The 20,579-nt window shown below is 34.8% G+C and overlaps 2 protein-coding genes across 2 annotated transcripts; both read right to left on the bottom strand.

The window, feature by feature from the left end:
• Window positions 1-1,975, bottom strand: LOC133204551 (CD82 antigen-like). Its single transcript, XM_061340299.1, has one exon. It carries the CDS (start codon window positions 1,583-1,585, stop codon window positions 725-727), a length of 861 nt encoding a protein of 286 aa, XP_061196283.1. The 5' UTR covers window positions 1,586-1,975; the 3' UTR covers window positions 1-724.
• Window positions 1,976-4,931: 2,956 nt separating this feature from the next.
• On the bottom strand, window positions 4,932-20,328 carry LOC133172716 (dihydroorotate dehydrogenase (quinone), mitochondrial-like). Its single transcript, XM_061307670.1, has 9 exons — window positions 20,218-20,328; window positions 19,408-19,623; window positions 11,149-11,348; window positions 10,038-10,108; window positions 8,813-9,000; window positions 7,927-8,040; window positions 7,636-7,789; window positions 6,736-6,895; window positions 4,932-5,804 (listed from the first exon to the last, which is right to left on the bottom strand). Exons 1-9 carry the CDS (start codon window positions 20,251-20,253, stop codon window positions 5,750-5,752), a joined length of 1,194 nt encoding a protein of 397 aa, XP_061163654.1. The 5' UTR covers window positions 20,254-20,328; the 3' UTR covers window positions 4,932-5,749.
• Window positions 20,329-20,579: the final 251 nt, after the last annotated feature.

The raw sequence follows: 20,579 nt of genomic DNA, 5'->3' as shown, positions 1-20,579 counted from the left end.
TTTAAAATCTGCATTGAGTATCATATCATTTGAAAAACATTAAAATCTTGCATGCATAGCTTTAAAATGAATTTTTTTTCTTGCAAGAAAATGCTGCCTCTAACAATAAACTTTTAAATATGTAGACAACTGTATAATAAATTTTCATCTTAATCAGTCTGGAAGATTTAAAAACAAAATTCAGATATGATGTATACATCATGTGCATGTACACCTGAGCTGAGAATAATTTAAAATCCCACCTGTATTTAACTTTTACCTGAATTAAATATATACATGACTAGCTTGCTGACGGTATTTCATAAAACTTGTATAACTTGAGTCATGCCTATCTTCCCGTCTTTAGAATAACTATTGAAAAATATTTTGAAACATCTATTTATTGATGAATTTAGTCCTGCTAAGAAACTCACAACACAGACATTCAGATATCATTATCATAGTGTTCAGTTACATATTTACCTGATGCATTCACTATACAAAGAGAGCATACAATACAGTTCTAATGAGGAATTAAGTAGATAAAACCGTGAATGTAAAATATTCACATTACAACTTACAAAATAACTTCACTGATGATATTCATGTATCATACTTAAAAATATTTACATCCTTTGATAAATAAATGCCAACTCTACATACAATATCTGTATTACTCTACAAATAAATACTGTTCATTAAAATTGTAGATCTTTTGGATTTTTGCTTAAAAAGACAAAAAAAATTAATGCTCCCTTGTTGCCACTGGAACAAATGGCTCAGCAAGATTTCTGTAGAGCAAAAATGCAAAAACAATGCCGAATATTAAAGTTATTCCAAAACCGAAACCACAGCCAATAAGAGATCCTATATTATTTTTTATAAAATTCATTGCTGCTTCTCTGCATCCAACATAGATAAGGGCTTTGTTTTCACTGTGATTTGGGGTATAGTATCTAGGAGGTCCGTATGGATTTCTTTGACAATTTCTCAACCAGTCGTCTGTGGAATATGCTCCTTGGTGCCTACAGCATGAAGTTGGGACAAAGATTGTGTTCTGGTCAATCTGGATATAGTTGTGTGGATTCACCTGTTTAAACCATTCCGAATCTCTATAGAGTTGCCAGCCCTGATTGTCTACTGCACAGCACTCTAGCATTCTTTGTAGAGTATCCCAAGAGTTTGTAACTCTCTTGTTCTCGGCATTATTTTCCACATTATTACCATATTTGTACCTTATGGTATTTTTCATGTTTTCGATCATGCTTGACCCAAGTTGATTTTGGAATGAAGCAGCTACTGCCCCAGCAGCGATCAGTAAAATGACGGTCAAAATGATAGTGATCATGTATAATATTAGAATAGGTCGATTCTGCATGACAGTGCCGACACATCCAACACAACTAATGATGACCAAGACGCACCCGGCAAAAATCAACAGGTACGCCGCAGTAGAGTAGAGGTCGGATCCAATCACATCAGAGATGAAGATTTTGTCCACAGCCTGCCACGCACCAAGTCCCACACATGCTCCTCCTAGTATGAAGAAAATTATGTTTATTATGGCTAGATAGATCCTCAACTTTCCCCTCGAGAGAAGTCCCATTCTGAACGCTGAGATTTTCTGAATTACACAATACCAGATTTTTCTATGTTTGTCTTCTCCGATATTCACATATTCCACTTATCCAACAAAACGTCCAAGCGTCTCACAAAGACGTCCTGATATCTAATCGATCTATGGCTCGGGGACAGAAGATGACCGGCCTCACCTTTTTTCGAATTCAGTGCTTTCTTGAGTAATCAGGTGTTAAACTGGTACTCATAGCAAGTAAAGATTTCTGTATAAAATGACAAGTGATTATTCAACCGTTAATTTATTTGGGACCCAGTTTAATGTCATACCGGAAATCAGGTGAAAATTACTCAGGTGTGCAAATCACAGGTATGGTTAAGCCGTACTTCGTTACTTCGAAAAAACAAAAATAACTCCACAAGATCAAAAGTAAGAACAACTGAAGTAAATCCATGAATTCCTCTGTGTGTGAGAGTGTCTGTGTGTGTTGGGGGTGTGTGGGTGTGGTAATGCTACTTAAAATTGGTTTAAAAGGGTAAAAAAAAAATCATAATTTCCATACGTTTTTTAATCATATACATACGAATTGTTAGAATATTACACACACCACAGCTCAGCGCATCTGAGATCTATGCAAAATCAGACTTTCTTATTCATTATTAATAATTATTTATAAGCCATATACTGTATATTTGTGAATGTAAAAACAACCTACTTAAGTATCAATATATATATATATATATATATATATATATATATATATATATATATATTCTATGATGAAAAATTATCATTGACTGTAAATATCATTTTCAACATAAAGAATACCTTAACAAAGACAGGAGGACAAACTTTTTTTTTTACCCCCTCCCCAGTTGTCTTTCCTTTTTTTCCCTTCCCAAATCTCTCCTTATCTACAGCATAATTGTCAAAAGATTAGAAAATCCATTTCTTTATGGAGTAAACATTTTCCTTTTCAATGACATGGTTCAAAAAGTTGGATTAAGATTTTTTCGATCGGTCTATCAATCTCTCTCTAGATAAAAAGATTATTTTAACAACAAAAGATTACTCTCGAAAAATACTAGTAAGCCCCCCCCCCCCCCCAACTACTTTCCTGATATCACTGGTTTAATTAATCATTTACAGTAGCAGCATTATTTTACGATATCAATCAACGGGATCAAACTTTGATGTTATAAAATTTACCACATATTAAACATGATATGCAAAGGGAAAGTCTGGGAAAATAATGAGTTTTTATAACCAAATAATTAACCCCCAACATATTTAAGTGGAGGGGGTATTCAGATTAAGACACACAACATGTGCAATTATCAGACGGAAGACAGTATCAAAACGTTTTAATGTTATGCGTCCAGATCATGCTTAAACATTTTACAAATCCTCAATATCTTTTTCTCACTACTCTAACGCTTGCTTTCATTTCTCTTCTCTAAAACAAAAAAATAGGATTTTTTTCACCGTTGTAGCTTATTGTGATCAATTCTAAAAACTTTTCGATCAGAAATCTAGCGATACAGGCGTAATTCCAAATCCAAACTTGATCATAAGAAGGAAAGAAAATGAAACTTAATGAGACAACTTGCTCACAAATAGATAATCTTACATGTACATTTATCTTCTATACACAATTGAATTTTAACTGAAACCATTATCAACAAGCCCGTAGGAGGGGGGAGGGGGATGTCGTCACGGTTCAAAGTTTACCCACCTTATTTATATTTTGTATCAACCTTCAAATTTAATTTTTTTTTTTTACTAAACGTCAATCATTTAATCTATTAATATAACAAAATATTTAGATGGTAGCGGGCAAATGTCCTACGAGAATGGTTTAATTAAAGGTGCTTGGACACAGATTTGAAGTTAATATTTTTTCAAATTTTCTGTATAATTTCATGACTTGTATGTTGCTATAGCAATTGATTCTAAAATATAATAAAAATCTTATTTCATCTCAAAGTTATTAAAACTTCTATTTTCTGGACGCGTTGGATTGACACATCCTTGTGCTTTCACATATTTTTATTTTATTCTTAATACTTAAGAAAAGTGGCAATTTTATTGCGTATTAATGAAAAATATTAAAACTATAACCCTGAAAATTCAGAGTAGAAATGTTCGAAAGCAAAATCCACTCACAATATTGTAAGTCCGTGCTCAGTGGTGTGTGTAGAGTTTAACAATTGAACACACCCGCTGAATCGTATACATTAACAATAACAGAGCTCCTGCCCTGTTTACAAAAACAGTTTACGTTTCACGGGTGTGTTCAATTTGTTAAACTCTGTACATATCATAGAGCACGGATTGACAATACTGGTGAGATGGTTTTGCTTTCGAACATTTCTACTCTGAATTTTCTGGATTATAGATGTAATATTTTTCATTTATACATAACAAAATCGCTTCTTTTCTTAAATATTAAGGATAAAGTTAAAATTTGTGTAAGTGCAAAGATGTGTTAATCAAACGCGTCCCGGAATTCGTAGTTCCAATAATTTTCAGATAAAATAAGTTTTTAATTATATTTTCGTGTGAAATGTTATTGCAATATATAAGTCGTGATATTATACAGAAAATTTGAGAAAATATTAATTTCAAATCTGTGTCTAAGCACCTTTAAGGACATACACAACGTAGTTTTGAACTTTTTCTCTGTTTAATCTGAGAGTTCCAATAATTGAAGGACCTTAGTGCAATTTTATTATGCCTGGTAATGCTGTACACTTTCTCTAAATCAATTCTTTAATAAATATAAGTAAAACTACTTTTTTTGTTTACGTTTCCTTAAAAAAAAAAAGATACCCAAGGATATCTGTTCAGAATCCTGGTATTGCATGCTGATTTTTTTGTCAAAGAACATCTAATGATAGTATGATTTAAAATTAAGAATAGTAGTACCTCAGAAATTTATCAGTGGGAAAGGTACATAGTAAAGATTCACTCTGCCGCTGTCCGCAACAGTGATTTCCTTAAGAACCGGCTACTGGCCAAATTGACCACTTTAACTGATAAAAATGCCGCTTAGAAATTTAAAAAGAAGAAGAAAAAAAAACCAAAAGAAAACATCAAAATAATTGTTATAAGGTTCACAGAGATTTTGTTCATAAACCTCAACCTCTAGCCTGTTACAATTGATCTCTAACCCTTTACTTTGAAATAATGGGAAAACATGAAAGTACAGAAACATGTGGATTATGTACGACCTTTAGCTACAGATTCGCTCTTTTCAGTGATTGCTTTATCAATATCCATGAATTAAAAAAAAAGGTGGATTCAGTTCCAACAGAGAGATTGTAAAAAAAGTGTTTACAGTTATTGAGATATTCTCAGACATACAAAAAATTCGTTTCTTATTGAGTTAACCATTTATTTCATGATGCCTATTAATTATCCCATTGGGACCGATGTAAAAGTAACCGTACAATGAATTCTAGCAAATGCATGTACAACTGACAAAACAAACAAAAGACCAAAGGGCCTTAACGGTCACCTGAGTATCATACAACCCTGTAAAGGATCCATGGAATTATAAATAATTATATAATAACAAAAAATAAAAACAAGAGAAAAAGGTGCAGGGATCAACAAAATAGTTAGACTGGTAATCAGCAAGAACTCAGAAACTTGCTTGTATATGCCAGTGCTATCTACATCCTATCACTATCATCAAACAGTGCTTTAAAGCATAAAACACAACATTTACAAAGTACATCCAGCATGATCCCCACGTATCACTGGCCCCTCTTAGTCTTTGAATAATATTTAATGTACATAAAAGTATATAAGGTATTTTTGTCTCATTTTTTTAACCATCTAATATTTATTTCTACCTGACTATTAAAAACTATGAAGGTACTTTATCTATTATGTATTGAAAATTCTTGCATTATTGTTTTATTTAGTTTACCTATCAATTACATTATTTGCATTGAATAATTTCTCTTAAAGCAGAGTAACCATGAAATTCACAATTTTTGTTCTCCTTTACACATAGATGCTATATGCTAAAATTGGTTGAAACTGGCTGGTTCAACGGTTCCAGAGAAGAAGCTGAAAATGTCCAAATGTTAACAGACAACGTGCGACAAACAAACATGGACAAAAACAGATAGCAATAGGTCATTGAGCGACTCAGGTGACCTAAAAATTAAGATTTAAAAATCATCATAACTTGACGTCAACACCCACAGCTTCAGAGATGTTATTAAAACCATCACGTCTGAAAAGAGACAAAATTATGCAACAAGATAAAAAAAAAACACTTCTCCTGTAGAAATTAACTGATGAAATACAAGTGCCCAGAAATGTTTTCTTTTTGCAATAGAACAGACTTCTTTAAATATGGGTTGTGAACAGTTCTCAGATTCTAGGTGTACTCTGTACATTGAGTAACATTAGCACACAAAAAAATGAATATACAAGGTTGGTCATTTTGCCATTGTCCTTGCAGCAACATGCATATCATGTACAAGTGTAAAATATGCAAGGTTATTTTGTGATGTAATTTATTGCATTTTACAATTGCTTTATAACCAGACAAGTAAAACTAATTGAGAAAAAGTATGATTATTATCTTTTAACAACTGAAGTGGAAATGTACATACTGCAGAAAAAAAATCATCATGTTATATTTTTTACAGCTCTGGTGTTGATATGATTTTATGCAATACTACAAGCTTAAGGACCCTCTATACACTTAAGGAAACTATTTTTTGGACATTGAGAAAATTATAGTATGTAAAGGTGTAAGCATTGAGCTTATCTATCACATTTTCAGCATAGGGTGCCTTGCATTTACCCCCAGGAAAAATGTTCAAAGTCAATGAAGTACTGATGAACATAAATCACTGTTGTTTACTTAAGTGGGAAGAAGTGTTCTATCTATTCATCTTGGCCTATTAAAGTGTTATGAATGCTTGATTTGATTGCAAATTAAGTAATAAACTGTACATTTCAATTTATTTTATTCTTGATTAAAAGGCATATCACTCTATCTGCATAAAAATACCACAAAATCAGAACTCTCTAGTGTGCAGTGAATAGAGGGCTCTTAAATGGCAATATAGCTATAAACATTTACAAACTGAGAAATGACCACGACCTACATTTGGTTGCCAGTCAGAAGAAATGTTAATTACTGTGGTACTTACTTGAGTAATTCCTCGAGTTCCCGCTTGATTTTCTTGACAACTGGAGGTCCTTCATAAATAAGAGCTGTGTAGAGCTGAATGAGACTAGCACCAGACCGGATTTTCCTATATGCCTCTTCCCCAGAATTTACCCCTCCTACCCCTATGATTGGGACTGTACCTAACAAATTATAAAAACAATCTACATCAATTATTTTGTTTTATTAAATCTCTCAGTCCCTAGAAAACCTTTATATGTAACTAAACTTCTATATGCTTACAGAGTGTTTCAAGGGTTTGACATTTTAAAATTTTTTATCAGTTCAAAAATGAGATAAACTGTCGTTTTCTGTCAGTAAGAACACATCAATGTCAGTTAAATATGCTGGACTGAGAGTTTTCAAAAAACTGACTCCAATGTTAGAGTAAATTGAGTCTGACATCTAAATACATGTTCTATTACATTTATATTCTGTACCTTTAGTTAACCTATACATGTGATTTTACATTTACAAGCCATACCTTTTTGTTAACCTATACAATCATGTGGTATGTGTATTACATTTACAAGTCATACCTTGTGTTAACCTTTACAGTGCTATTACATTTATGAGATGTACCTTTAGTTAACCTATACTATGCTATTACATTTACAGGATGTACCCTTAGTTAACCTATACTATGCTATTACATTTACGAGATGTACCTTTAGTTAACCTATACTATGCTATTACATTTACGAGATGTACCTTTAGTTAACCTATACTATGCTATTACATTTACAAGATGTACCTTTAGTTAACCTATACTATGCTATTACATTTACGAGATGTACCTTTAGTTAACCTATACTATGCTATTACATTTACGAGATGTACCTTTAGTTAACCTATACTATGCTATTACATCTACAAGCCATACCTTTAGTTAACCTATACATGTCTGAGATGGTATTTGTGGATAAATCTGCTAGTGGATGGCCACTCAGACCTCCTTCTTCATTTTTATGTTGACTCTTTAATTGAGCTGGTCTCTTCACTGTTGTGTTGCTTACAATTAAACCATTTACATAACCCTGGAAAAATTTATTCTTTTCAGACAAGGAATGCTCTAAAATTGAGGTTACCTCACAATTTATACACACGTTATCCCCATATTAACATACAAATCACTGTACAGTATCTGTTTAAAGGAAGACAACTCTTCCGATACCTTTTTGGAGGTGACCACAGCTGCAATATCCGATTTGTCCTGGTCTGTCAGATCTGGGGCTATTTTTACCAGGAGGGGTTTCCTGACCTCCATCTCATCTCTTTTTTCTATCACCTTGTTAATCCAAAAATAAATTAAAGTTAATACATTTATTAAGCAATCAAGCATACATGACAACAATATACAGGTCATAAACTATATTTTTTTCCTACATTAGGAAAAGCACAATTAACTAACATATGATATATGGGATTCATGTTCAGAAATAGATTGAAATACTGTACATGTACATAAATTGGCGTATTCAAAATTTAGTGTAATCACTGGGTATGGAGTCGTTGGCGTCATCATGAATTAGAGCTACACATGCCCGTGCCGTATATTGTATATATAAATGATTTCTTAGCGGTATTCATTAATTAGCGTATCTTTATCTGCGCCAAAGCCGCTAAAATATGAAGCCCGCTTTTTTAAGTACACATACAGTAAGCTTCTATAATTCTTTGATATTTTCAAGACAATTACGGTATGTCTTGATTGTTTAAATGTTAAGTCTTGCTAGTGAAAAATACAAGATTTACTGTTTGAATATTCACATTTGCCAGTGTTTTGTCAAATAAATCAATGCCAGTAAAATCAGAGGTTATTCCTGCATAAAGATGTTTTTCCGATACAGGAAGAGGCTAAAATGGATTGGGGGAGAAAAAAAAAGGATTTTTTTTTTAAAAATTATAAAAATTATAGTCTGTTTTATTCAGTGCCAAGTAAAGGTCTAAATTTGTAGCTCTCTGCAGGCAACTGGTGGTGTCCCAATATGAATGAAATATTTTCAAACGTAAAGCAAACAAACAAATAAATAAAAGAATGCCATCATTGAAGTTTTTACTTTGTCTAGAAGATTCTGTAGCTTTTGTTTTCCCTGTAAGTCTCTCAGCCCAGGTGTGTTAGGACTAGAAATATTGACCACCAGATAATCGGCAAGTCTGCTGAACTTTTGAACTCCTTGTGTGTAGTCACCTTCTGGATCACTAGAAGTCTTGTTTTTACCCAAATTTACACCTAATAGACATTCATCTAAAAGATAAAATCACAATGCTCATGTTCCAGACTTACTATCAAAAGTCTCTCTCACTCACTTGGAGCACATTAAGCAAGAAAGTTATCAATTACATACAGAACTATATGCGATGAAAGCATATTTGTGCCCCATAAAAGGCAAAATTTGAAAATCTCTTAAAATCAATGCAATTGTATACCCTTTAAGCAGAATTTTTAGTGATCAGACTTCAATTTTAGCATTATTAGTGAGGGTTTTAAGATCGCTTAAATTGAACATTACTAACAATTTATTCTGTATTGGTTGTTATAGATATTTTTCTAAAATTACTGCTCCCTAAAAATATATACCAATTTTTTTGGATAAATCTCTACATTTGCATCTTGCTAAAAATTCCACTTATATTGTATGAAAATTCTTAATTGTCAAAAATTATTATTATAGTTTTGAAGTAAATTATCATCAATGCTTGTTTCTGTGACGTCACAAACTATTTGAATTGTCCATTATTTTCAAGATAAAGGAAAATTTGTTCATTTTTGAGTGTAGACTTTACTGAGCAAAAGCTTGCTCCAGAACAATATTCACATACTTGATTGATATGAATTCTACACACTGTATCAAAAGATAGAGCTGGAGCAGACCTAAGCTCAATAAGTTTTAATCAAAATATCAATGTAAGATACACTTCATTGAAAATTTGAATTTATATCATCTTCTTGATGTCATATCTAACAAATGACATCATGGCTGATGAAAATAGGTAATGCTCTCAAGTCTGCTGATACCCCCCATATTTAGAACATAATTATAGATTTTTCCATCAAAGTTTGATTTGGGGGGCAGATATTGGTCCTTACCAAATAAAGTCCTTTGTAAAAATATAATGCTGCACAGTCTATTGGCTCATTAAAGCATAAATTTAATACTTTCTATACTAATTGAAGACCTTTCATTTAGATGAAGCAAAGGATGACTAAAATTTGACATACATGTATGTTAACATGTCTGTGAAGCACTTTTTGATAGACAATTCTGATCTCCAGAAACTGACCTTTCTCTTCCGAGAGTCTGTCTTTGAGTCGGTTATACACTGCCTGATGGCCTTCACTATTAAATCCATACCTACAAACACACCATAGCAATATACACTTTCATGTACCATAATAATATGCAAATATATGCATTCAAAATTTTTATTTTTATTTCAAAGTGTTGAGAAAAATATTCAATAAATGATAAAAATTCTAAATTTTACTCATCAATGTGTCAGTACTGTCTGAAAAGAACTAATTATATTATGAAAGAACCTTTACTGACTTAAGTTATAATTTTTTATAGCTTTTGAAAACTATCAAAGATAAGAACATTTCAAATATGTTTATTTAGGACACTTTTTTTACAGGGGTATTAGTTGTTTTTTCAATAGCGACCAACCCAAATTTCAAGAATTTGAAAAAAATTAAATTTTGGAATTTTTCTTTTAATATTTCACCACGAAAAATAAGACTTTTAAAATTTTTTTTTAAAAATTTAATTTGATAATTTTAGGATTATCAGCTTTTGATATGTCCCATCTATTGTTTAATTTAAAAATAAATGTTTAAGATGTCACATGCTGAACTCCAGCTACCAAATTATTTTTAACACCAACAAAACTTGAATGACCATATTTACTGCTTGTATACGGTACACAATATGGCTTGAATATCTTGTGAATTTCACCTACAGTAGAAGACCAATACTTCTTTTTATAGGATTAGTTCATTGCACAAAACACCTGTGAAGTTGATATCAATTTTTTTAAATACATGCTTCTTTGCTTATCCTTGACTTAATTATTGCCAACATAGGTGGAGTCAAGTGAGTGAATCTAGCCAAATCATCGTATTAAGAATCAGCATATTAAATATAAATGAGATTTGAACAAGTCTTGAAAGAGGGAATTTTTAAAAGAAATGTTTTCAATTTTGGGGGGTTGGGGGTTGGGGGTGTACTAGTATTACTATGACTTTTATAAATTTGGGTCTAATTATGTGTTTTTTACTTTATCATTTTTATGAAATACCAACCCAATTTTTTGAAAAAAAAAAATCCTTAAAAACAACTCATTAAAAAAAGGGCCTAGGGTAAGATTCATTGTTGAATATTTGTAAGACATTTACCTATTGATGACAGCTCCATCCTCTGTCAGTCTAAAAACTCGTGGTTTTGGATTCCCTGGCTGAGGTTTTGGGGTCACACTGCCAATTTCAATAAAACCAAAGCCAAGCTTCTTCAGACCTCTGACTCCTTCCCCATCCTTGTCAAAACCAGCAGCCAATCCCACAGGATTACTGAACTCTCTCCCAAACACAACTGAAGACTGAAATAGAGAAGAAAAGGTCAGAATAAAAACCAGCAGTCAGTCCCACAGGATTACTGAACTCTCTCCCAAACACAACTGAAGTGTAGTATGTTGTATGAGATCTACCTTTCTCTATTACCACCTAACTTAATTGGTTGCCCGCATGGCGCAGTGGTTAAAGCATTTGCTCTTGAGTCGTGGAGTAAGGAGTTGATCCTTACATCGGGGGTTCAAATCCCACACTGGGGTGTGGAGACGGTCGGTCCTTTGAATGAGACCATATAACTGAGGTTCTTTGTCACACTAGGTGCTAGCATGAAAAAGATCCCTCACTGCTCAATGGCCCTGTGTGCTGGTTATAGGTCTAAATTTGTAGCACTCCATTGGGAAGTGGTGGCATCTCCATATGAGTGAAAAATTCTCGAAGGGACATTAAACAACAAACAAAACAAACAAATTAAGCAAAACTTAATTGTCATTAAAACATCAGTGTGTAATCTGTGGTTCACAGCTTTGAATCTTGCACACATTTTAGTTTGGTACTCTCTGAAAAAGTTTATAAATGAATTTTTTTGGACATATATTGAAATTTTTGAAACTGAAACTGTTGAATATGGTCTACTTCAACCATATCAATCTTTCTGAGTCTCCAAGTGGAACAAATCTGTGAACAGATAAGGTAATAGAATATGTATACACCTTTTTATTGTTTGCTTGACATTTTAATTTTTACACTCTCTAACTTGAAATCTTGGATCCACCCCTGTAACCCTAGCAGTTGAAAATGTAAGTCACCAAAGGGAAAACAGCAAAATTAATTTGGGCCTCAACTAATTATGCATATCTTTTAATTCAGTTTTGCAGATGTGAAGAGAAACAAAATGCAAATCAATTTAAGGGAAGAACCAATTCTCTGAACCACTTTGTAAAGCAAATACTGGGTAGTATGTACGTGTTATGCAAAAAGATTTAAAGTTTATTTCTGAGGTTAATCTCTCTGATCACTCTTTCCACACATGTCATTTAAATATCAGTGAGGTCATATTTGTTTATATCCCAAAATGTTAACATGTACCGGTCATATCAAGCATGTGTGCTACATATTAATCCTACGAAGTTCTGAAGGGACAGTTTATCTTATCAGAAGCACTATGTCCCAAATTATGAGCATCTGATTGCACATTCATAGTTCTTTAAGGAAAAAAAACAAAAAGAGGTGAGATCAAATGCTTTCCATTCCATGTGCCTGGACTGTTTATGTAAGTATATAACTTGTTTTGAAGGTTTACATGATGTGAAAAGCCTACAGATAAAAACCATTCTCTACAGCTTCTTTAGGAAATCTCCTCTGATAAAATCCTGAACTTCAACAACTTGTTTGTTTTTGACTAAAATGCTACTTATGTTTTTATGTTTTACAAAATAATACTGTAAGCATGGCAGTAGGAACCAGGGAGGGAGGGGGGGGGGGGGTTGAAGATATAGTAAGTACATATGTACTTACTTTATGGACACAGTGCCCATCAATAATAACATCTAATGACCTTTTTTTTCTTTGGTTGTCAAGAAATTTTTGCTTGGAAGTACCCACCCAAGCTGAAATTGCTTCCTACAGACCTGACAAATAGCTCTAAGTCAAACTTTTTCCGAAACCTGTTACCTACAGCTTCTGGGTCAGTTGAGTACACAGTATAAAAAAATATGGATTGTGCATTATCTAGCTTAGGTAATTTCTTCCTTGTGACAGCATTAAATGATTTATTTCTAACATTTCTTAAAACTGAATTCCAAAAGTGTAATTTTGTCACAAAAGTGTTTGCCTTTTGATTGAAGATTTCTTCTAAAACAATGATGTATAACTTAACTTTTCGTGATATTACTTTTTTCATACTACTTTTCAAGAGCAACTTTTCCTTGCAGGTAAAGAGAGAGAACAGATAAAAGAGAAGAAATGCTTGTCAGGAGTACATTGTGCAGATTTTTGACCCACTCCTCCCAGAGATTTGCACACCCCAGGTGTGTCCACACAATACTGACCAGGAGGGAGCAATCATGGAAAAAATGTAAATATAATGGCAAAAAGTCTTCAGCTAAAAATACATGTAAATCTAAGTCTAATTCTAAATCTAAAAATATGTAAATCAAGATTTGTGATATCAGCTATTCAAGTGATTTCCAATAGGATTATATAGGGAACACCATCCTCTGGAATCTTGCTCAAATGCTAGCTGCAGAACTGTAGCTCTCTGGTTGAGAAATTTGGACAGATCTCTCTGAATTTTCTCAAGCAGAGAGCTACAGTTCTGCAGCTAGCTCAAATGCCTGGTATGTACCTCAATTTTTTGAGAGGAAACATCTTAAAGACCCAAACTTCAATCACTAATTCTTGGGAAAAATTATATATTTATTGAGGAACTTGTCATCTGACCTTAATGCACTTACATTAAATAATTTGGTCAATTTTTTATTATAAGAAAATTAAAAATTAAGTTTACCAATCCATATAATAGTTAAAAAGATTTTAAAAGCAAAACTTAACAGAATGTTATACAAGTATATACTTGCAATAGCGGTTACTACATGTACAAAATTTTCTGATAAAAATTACAAGATGATAAAAGCTAATTTCTGTCTCTTTACAGACAACGCACCCAGACCGAAGACAGCCAGACATTTCATCCCTGGATCTACCACTTTGTCAGGAGGAAGAGGTACCTTTAAAAATGTCAAACTTAGGACAGATAAAACAAAGAAGGCTTCACTGGTTATTTTTGACAAGGATGGCACTCTTATTGACTTTCAATCCTTGTGGATACCTTGGACCAAAAAATTTGTGGTCAGGTACAGACAATAATTGTACTAATTGTCACCATTATTTAATGTTCTACTTAGTACTGCAATCTTCAATCTTGATATTCACATTCAGCATCATGTTTGTATTAAAGTAAGGCTATACACTTTACAGGGAAAAAAGGCTGGAAGCACTTTTCTTTGGCTGTAGGTGTAGATCTATATACATATACTCTAGTCAGAAATTTTTTTAGATAGATGAGGTTTTTTTCTGCTTGTCCATCCCAGAATTCACAGCCTAGAGAGCTACAAATCTGCAGTTAGTCTGCTGCAGAAGTTATGGCTTAAAAAACCTAAAAGTAAAGAAAATTGACAGATAAACAGTAGGAAGAGAAGAAAGATAACTCCTCCATTCTCAGAGTTTCTACTAAACCTGCAGATGTGTCATAAAAGTTGTGGTTTTTTTTGCAACCTAAAAAGGTACATGTACAGCTGTAAATGATTTATAAATAAATATTCATGCTTGCATTTTTTTACCATTTAGGGTCCAAGAGGCAACTGGCCTGTCAGGGATAGAGAACAAACTGTATGACATCCTTGGGTTCTGCACTAAACAGCAGAAACTGGTACCTGGTATGTTAGCTGAGGCAACTACACCCCAAATCAAGGTGCTCAAATAAATATACTGCTCTACTTTGTTTCATCTGAAATGGTTAATGGAATTCCTCATTTATTAAATATTAGATAAATATGGAGGTAAAACCTGAATTATTGATTACAAGAAGTATAACTGTTTCTATATTGCACGTTTTCCATCATAGGTTGAAATGACTAAAATGTTGGTGGAAGAAGGGATGAATGAAGCAGATGTGAAGAAAATTCTTGAAAATGTTTGGACAGAGGGGAATGTCAGAAATCCTGAGGAACTCAAAAAACTAGGAGAACTTGAAACACTGTTCAAAATCTTACAAAAAAATAATGTCAAAATAGCCCTTATTACATCAGACAATCGCAAGGGTACTGATGAACTACTAGATGAGCTTGGCCTCACAGAGTACTTTGAATATGTGATATGTGGAGATGATCCTGACTCAGAACCAAAGCCTTCTCCTTACAATGCTCTCAAAATCTGTGAGAAGTTGGGGATAGACCCAGCAGACACAGTTATGGTGGGGGACACCAAAACAGACATGCTTCTAGGGAAGTCTGCCAAGCTTGGGTGGAGTGTGGGGGTCTTAAGTGGGGTGGGGCAGACTGGGGACTTATTGCCCCATGCTGACCACATTGTTGAGGACATTGAGGACATACTGCCACTGATTATGCCATTTGAAGACTGGCAGAGTTCTTATGCTTATTCATCAAATAAAAGGCTCCTGGTGAAACCAAAAGATCATAATCAAAGTCCTGCCACAGAAAAAGGTCCAGTAGACCTGGTGATTTTTGATCTGCATGGAACGCTTATCTGCATACATAGGAAATACCCAAAGTTTGTGGAGTTCTTCTGTTCAAGGTAAAGAATAAGAAAATTGTTCCTAATATTTCTGTAGTTCTCAAAGAGAGACTTTTTAATTGCTTAATTTCTTAATTGTTTGAGTGGATCATGGGTTTAAAGCCTAATATTTATTTATGTTTTCAAGGCTGAAGAGTATGACAGGCCTAGATATGATGGAAAAGTTGACCAAGCTTCTGGGATTAAATAAAGATTCAACAAGGATGATGCATGGGGTCCTGACTGAGGGAACACCCTCTGAGGCCCGAGGGGTTGTTGTAGAGGCCTTAAGGAGGGAGGGAATCTCCTATCAGGAGGCAATCATACTCGTGAACCAGATCTGGCAGGAAGGAGAATTCATCTTGAAGTCAGAGCCAACCCCGCTGTGTTCCAATATGGAAGAAATGTTTAGAGAGATGAAGCGAAAGGGAGTTAAAATTGCCATAAACACTGGAGAACCAAGGGAATTTGTTGTGTTGGACCTGATGAACCTGGGTCTGACTAATTATATAGACATGCTAATTTGTGGAGATGACCCAATCTCTCAACCCCGTCCCTCAGGTCATAACACTTTGCTGATCTGTGATGAGTTGCATGTGAGTCCGGAAAAGACCGTTGTGGTAGGGGATTCTATGGGTGATCTTCAAATGGGGGAGTCAGCATTTGTGATGAAGAGAATTGGAGTGTTGTCAGGGATAGGGACAGAAGAAGAACTAAAACCACATGCTGACTGCCTTCTTCCCAGTATAGATGGCCTCCTTGATGTAATCCTCAAAGAAGATAAACAAGCAAATGAACCTGGGCAACAAAAAAAGGACAAAAATGAGAAAACTTCGACTGGAAATGTTACCCCTGCAGCGCCGGGTTCACATCTGCATCAACCTCGTAGACATTTTAGTACATCAAGTTCTCATTTGGCACAGCTAGCTTCTAATAGTCAGAAATATGACTATATCATTGTTGGAGCTGGCTCTGCTGGTTGTACACTTGCAAATCGTCTGACTACAGATCCAAACAAAAAGGTTCTTCTACTAGAGGTAGGGCCAAAAGACTTGTGGCACTGGGACTCCTGGAAGATTTATATGCCTGCTGCTTTGATGTACAATCTCTGTGATGACAAATACAACTGGTACTACCACACTGAACCAGAAAAGAGCATGAACAATCGTGTTATGTATTGGCCTCGTGGGAGAGTTTGGGGAGGGTCATCCTCCCTCAATGCCATGGTTTACGTACGAGGACATGCCTTTGACTATGATAGATGGGAAAAAGAGGGGGCCAAAGGCTGGTCTTATGCCAATTGTTTACCATATTTCCGTAAAGCTCAATGTCATGTCCTTGGAGCAAATGACTATCGAGGTGGGGAAGGCCCTCTTCATGTTCTGCATGGAAAGTCAAAGAACCCCCTACATCAGGCTTTTATTGATGCTGGTGTACAGGCTGGTTATCCCATGACTGAAGACATAAATGGGTTCCAACAAGAAGGCTTTGGGTGGATGGATATGACCATTCACAAAGGTAAAAGATGCAGTGCTGCAGCAGCCTATTTACATCCTATAAAAAACAGAACTAACTTGACAACAGAAAATAGAGTCTTAGCCAGACGCATCATATTTGATGGTAAAAAAGCTGTGGGGATTGAATATGGCAAGGGATCTGATGCTCAAAGAGTTTATGGAAAAGAAATCATTCTTTGTGGTGGGGCAGTCAATTCTCCACAGCTTCTGATGCTTTCTGGGATTGGAAATGCTGACGACCTTCGCAAATTAGACATTCCAGTCATTCAGCACCTCCCAGGAGTTGGTGAGAACCTGCAAGATCATGTAGAGGTTATTTTACAGCAAGAATGCAAACAACCAATCACGCTTTATAAAGCTCAGTGGAAGTATCCTCACATAATGATTAAGATTGGCCTGGAGTGGTTCCTCTGGCAAACAGGAGATGGAGCAACCAATCACTTTGATACAGGAGCTTTTATACGTAGTGAGGCTGGTATTGAACATCCTAATATTCAGTATCATTTCCTAGCATCAATAATTAATGACCATGGAAGAGAGTCTGGAGATAGGCATGCTTACCAAGCACATGTACAAATCTTAAGGCCCACAAGCAGAGGGTTCATCAAGCTGAAGTCCTCTGACCCCAAGCAACATCCGAGGATTGTACCCAATTACTTAACAACTGAACAAGATATAAGGGAGATGAGAGACTGCATTAAGTTGACTAGGGAACTTTTTCAACAGAAAGCATTTGACCCTTATAGAGGGCCCGAACTCACCCCTGGAGAAAATGTAAAATCCGATAAAGAAATAGATGAATTTAATCGCAACATGAGTGAAACTGCCTATCATCCCTCTTGTACTTGTAAGATGGGAGCTGATTCAGACCCCATGGCAGTTGTTGATCCTGAAACTATGAGGGTTTATGGCCTGGAGGGATTACGGGTTGTTGATGCCTCCATCATGCCCAGTGTTGTCAGTGGAAATCTGAATGCTCCCACCATCATGATTGCAGAAAAAGCAGCAGATATCATAACTGGAAATCCACCTCTTGCTCAATCAAATGCCCCTGTTTATAAACCTAAAAGTCTAGCAACACAAAGATGAAAATCTATTACAGAAGCCCAGTTGTATTAAGTTGCAATAAGATGACTTACCAGTTATTTTCTCTCCTTATATTGCAATGGCAATTTGAAAGTCTCAACCAGTACGCAGTAACTCTTTGCCTATTTGAAATGCATTTTAATTTTAAAACTAATATTTCCAGGTTTACAAGTCACAGAACTTTTAATGGTGCATCTTGGCACAAAACCAGTTTGCTCAATGATACAAATTACCATAAAATGCATGTCATGTTAATCAAACTTACATGTACATGTGCAGGTTGTGCACAAGAGGAGATGACTTCAACCAACCATGATCCTTCTAGTTTTCATGCAATAAGCCTATTTGCTTTTCTTTACAGATGAATATATTGAAATCAGTCAAGGGTCAAAACAAGTGGCAGATTTAAAATTTTTGTCAATAAATTCTAAAAACATACCGGTAATCATTTTCATTGTACAGATTTTTTTTTATACATTCCCTAGGCATAACAACTATATTTCTTCAGTTAACATAAATTGCTGATATCCATAAAAGCTACACTTGAACTTAAAGTTGCATAAGAATGAATTTGCTTAAAAAAATATGTAGATACATGTATATATATGTACCTGCAAACTCTTGACATTGTGAAGCATTAATCTTTTATTAAGGAATAGATCTTTAAGTCCAGCAAGGTGTAATGAAAATTATCACACTGGCCCAATGGTTCACTGATTAGAGAGCCTGTATGGTCAGTAGGAGGTGTATGCAGGTTCTCTAGTCCTAAAGGAGCAGACTCCCCCCCCCCCCCCCCCCCCCTTATGCACACTTAGAGTTTACAAAGACACAGTTGGTGGTACAAGCTATTTGACCTTCGTTAGACCTACTGAATAATCTTGGCTGAGATTTAACTTGGCTGGGTATTTGAACTGATGCCTTTGTTGAAGAAGATGTCAGTTCAAATATCTAGTCAAGTCTAATCTCAGCTGAGGTCAACATATCATAAGTATATATAACTAATAATGTGACCTTCATTATCTCAATTTGCATAGCTTGAAGAAAAAAGTTGTAAACAGATTTCAGTGTAGAGAGTTAAGAGTTGCAGTTGGACAATATATACAGAGTTGATTGAAATTTATTTTTGAAGATCCTGTAAAGGATGCACATGCAGGGTATCTTTTTTATTTTCTTTTGGTGTGAAAAAAAAACATACCAAAATTGGTGAATCTGGTTTAGTCTGCTTACGGGGAACAATATTATACTTGGCTGCTAGGACTCCAAGTCTGTGAGCTGTCTCCGCATCAAAACATTTGTGTGTAAGGGGCATTATGATCTCACGATAAAACTTCTCATTTCCTTCATAAATAGAGTATCCAGCAAATGTAATGGAGGCCCCACAAACTATAATTGCCATGTCTTTTAGCCGCTTCTGAAATAAAAAATGTGTTTTTTTATATGACATTTTTTACAAATATACATTATGCAAAGGCTGTGACTGCCATAGGCTTCAAGATTGTTTGATTGAGGTGACCCACTGAGAATATAATCATTTTGTCACGTTCAATAAAAACTGGGGAACAACTTAGACGAGCTCACTTTTGATCTCAGTCTCATTTTAACTAGAGGAAAAAATAGGGCCTAGTGGAAAAGTGAAACTTAGATTAATCCGAGATTCCTCTGACTCTAACCCCTGCTTTTATATTTTGACATGTGCAGGGGCTCCTGTGCACATGTCAAAATATAAAAGCAGGGGTTAGAGTCAGAGGAATCTCGGATTAACTTAAATGAGCTCGTCTAAGTTGTATAGCCCCTGAACCTGGTGCTTAAAAATTTGCAATGATGTACATTCTAGAAACTCTGTTTAAATTGCAAAATTATTAAATTATGTTATAACATTGGACAAAAGATAACGATGTGGAAAGAAAAAGTACACAAACTCAGCCGACAGGGTTATGCAACACACACAGTGACACACAGCAAGCAAACATGACTATTAAACTAAATCAAATAAAAATGCGCTTACGGCTGATTTGGCCAGTTTCACTGCAGCATCTGACATACTGTCAGACCCTTCTTTTTTTTTTTAAATGAAGATGTATTCACCCAGCTTACGTAAAACCGCAGTCCTTCACTTCATGTATTACTGAATTTTTTATCTTCTTCGTTGAAGAGTTTGGGGGTGCTATCAAAAGACGAAATAAAGTTTTTTCAGGGCGCCTGTCAAAATACAAGAATACGAAATCATTGACAAGTATCGGAAGTGGGAGTCTTCCCCCATTCCCCCCCCCAAACGTTAATTTAGTATAAAAAAAAATGTTCATTGAAAGGCGGATGCCCCCTTTATTGTAGTCAAAACCACAGGTGCTTGAGGACAGGACCATGCCC

This window comes from Saccostrea echinata, unplaced genomic scaffold (assembly GCF_033153115.1).
Source record: "Saccostrea echinata isolate AGI-Se365-2 ecotype Australia unplaced genomic scaffold, CSIRO_AGI_Sech_v1 ptg000054l, whole genome shotgun sequence".
Classification (NCBI taxonomy): domain Eukaryota; kingdom Metazoa; phylum Mollusca; class Bivalvia; order Ostreida; family Ostreidae; genus Saccostrea; species Saccostrea echinata.
This window is presented reverse-complemented; position numbering and strand designations above follow the sequence as displayed.

Coding starts and splice junctions, on each gene's coding strand:
- LOC133204551 (XM_061340299.1), bottom strand. CDS start 1,585: ATGGGACTTCTCTCGAGGGGAAAGTTGAGGATCTATCTAGCCATAATA.
- LOC133172716 (XM_061307670.1), bottom strand. CDS start 20,253: ATGTCAGATGCTGCAGTGAAACTGGCCAAATCAGCC. Junction 19,624..20,217: donor TGAAACTGGCCAAATCAGCC/GTAAGCGCATTT, acceptor TTTTTATTTCAG/AAGCGGCTAAAAGACATGGC. Junction 7,790..7,926: donor CTGTGGTCACCTCCAAAAAG/GTATCGGAAGAG, acceptor AAATTTTTCCAG/GGTTATGTAAATGGTTTAAT.